At 39.6% G+C, this 2,290-nt stretch overlaps 1 protein-coding gene across 1 annotated transcript; it reads left to right on the plus strand.

The window, feature by feature from the left end:
• Nucleotides 1-555: 555 nt before the first annotated feature.
• LOC113150513 lies at nt 556-2,016 on the plus strand. Its single transcript, XM_026343061.1, has 2 exons — nt 556-836; nt 1,676-2,016. Exons 1-2 carry the CDS (start codon nt 566-568, stop codon nt 2,014-2,016), a joined length of 612 nt encoding a protein of 203 aa, XP_026198846.1. The 5' UTR covers nt 556-565.
• The last annotated feature ends 274 nt before the right edge of the window (nt 2,017-2,290 follow it).

Consider the following 2,290-nt stretch of genomic DNA (forward strand, 5'->3'; position numbering starts at 1 on the left):
ATGACTATTTATCTCATAATATCACCTAGTAATTTACATTTGTGACTTATTAGCTCTTAATTATCTCAAACCTTAACTTTGTAAGTCATAATTCTGAACTCTTATCTTATAATGTTGACTTACTAAGTCAGGTTTTTGACTTTTTCATCTTAATCTTAGCACAACGAGCAGCGTATGTTACTGTTATGTGCTAACGATGTGTAATGTGTACAGCTATAACTATGTCTGACTTGTAAGTTAAAGCTAGGATCACTGTAGGAATTCATTGTGAAAGGCACCAACTTCTACATAAATAATGTTTATTTACTTAATTACTTTAGAAGTTCAGGGGTCACGTGACGTCCCCCTTTCTCTTTATAAGATTAAATTGTGATTAAAACATTTAAATTGACCAAATGGAGTAAAACAGTTAAAGCTGTGAAAGTAAGAAGTTCATTTCCAATAATTAATCACATGGAAAAAAACAAAACAACGCGTTAAAAATAAATTAACGCTGATTAATCTCGGTGCCCTTTGACCCGGTGCGTCAGTGAAAGTCTTCCGGCCGCCGTGGCTTTGTACCGTGATGGAGTCGAGCCAGAAAACGGTGCTTGGCCCCATAAATGGAGCATTTTCGTTCAAAAGACACCCAGATGGAACTATTAATAAGGCCGTTGTCCTCTGCAATTTCTGCAGTAAGGAGTTTTCGTACCATCGGAGCACTTCCAGCCTGAAATATCATCTCAACGCGAAGCATTTTGCAGCTAATCAGGAGTTCCGAGCTAACAGAGCCCTTTATCCCAGCGCCAGCAGCCGGCCTCCAGCCGCACTCAGCCCGGCGTTCAGACCCGTGCTGAGTAAGTGGACCCGTGGTCGACTAACTCACTCCTAATAAAATGGATTGAAATGGACAAAAAATGATGCATGCGATTAAATTAGATTAATCATAAAGAGAGTAATTCAAATTAACGTTTTAAATCGATTGGCAGCCCTAATAAACACATAAATAGAATTAAAGAATATAGACTTAATATAAATATTAATATATGATGTGCATCAGGATAATGAATAAGTGTGTAATATATGAGCTGTATATAGGTTCAGAGGGGGCTTGAAAGAACTGACACATAATATAATACTGTTTACAACACAACAATACAAAGATGTCCAGGTGAATACTAGTCTGTCCAGCACAAGACATTTGGCTTCATAGAATAAACGTGGCCCTTGAAACACAGATGTTGCACCACAGATGAGTCTATAAACGTGGTAATATAAAAATAAAAACATGATCATCAGCTGATTTTTACCTCAACACTGTCCTCTAGTGGCACAATTCAACACTCTCTGCACTATGACAATACAGTTGAATCTAAAAAAAAAAGTTCCATAGATTAAATCATTTCAATAAATTAAATCATTTCAACAAAATAAATTCGATATTTTAACAAACAGTGAGTTTTATTTGAAACTTCAGGGAAACACCAGAAAAAAGTAGGTTGTTCAGCCGTTTTGATAAGAGCTGCAAAAACCTGCAACATGCTACCAGTTAGCATTAGCGTTAGGATTTTGAAAGATGGACTTTAATTAGTAATGTGTTTATTTATTTATTTTAAGCATTTGCACCTGTTTTCACCAGTAAAATTCTTAATCATCTGCTGACACTAGTAAATGATACAGATCCTTCTGTTCTAAGCCTCTCAGTCACCACCTGAAGAGGAAGAGAAGATGGACTCTTCAGGACAGACTGAACTAGCTGCACCCACTCTTGCTTCGCCTCCAAGGAGGAAGCGCGGTCGGCCTCGGAAGCAGCAGGTGCAGCGGGAGTTCTCGAATATCCAGCGCTCCCAGTTCAACGTGCTGCACAGGGACCTGGTGGTTCTCCGTCGGAGCATCGGTCGCATGGAGAGCCGAGTGGTTCCTCTGCTGTGCTCCATCAGCAAGAGTCTGGAACGCATGGCTGATGCCTTTGACTACATCACATCTCCAGCTACAGACGGACTTTTAAACAGTGGAGTCCTAAACAACACATCCTGAAACAGCCTCCTTCCTCCTTTGCAGGGCCACAGTATAACCCTCTACAGACAGTTATTCACACTATATCTAAGAAAGCTGGTGAATTCCCATTAGGACGGGCATGACACACATAGTGCTGTGTAACAAAACCTATACTGGAGGAGAAACAGTGAGATTGTCAGAGGAACTTGTAAAATGCTGAAACTTTAAGAACTGAACAGCAGCTTTTGGGAGAACCATGACCTGGATGACAGAATCTTCACAGATGTTTGTACAAAGACAAACTAACTAGTTA

The sequence above is a fragment of the Anabas testudineus genome, chromosome 9 (assembly GCF_900324465.2).
Source record: "Anabas testudineus chromosome 9, fAnaTes1.2, whole genome shotgun sequence".
In the NCBI taxonomy this organism is placed as follows: domain Eukaryota; kingdom Metazoa; phylum Chordata; class Actinopteri; order Anabantiformes; family Anabantidae; genus Anabas; species Anabas testudineus.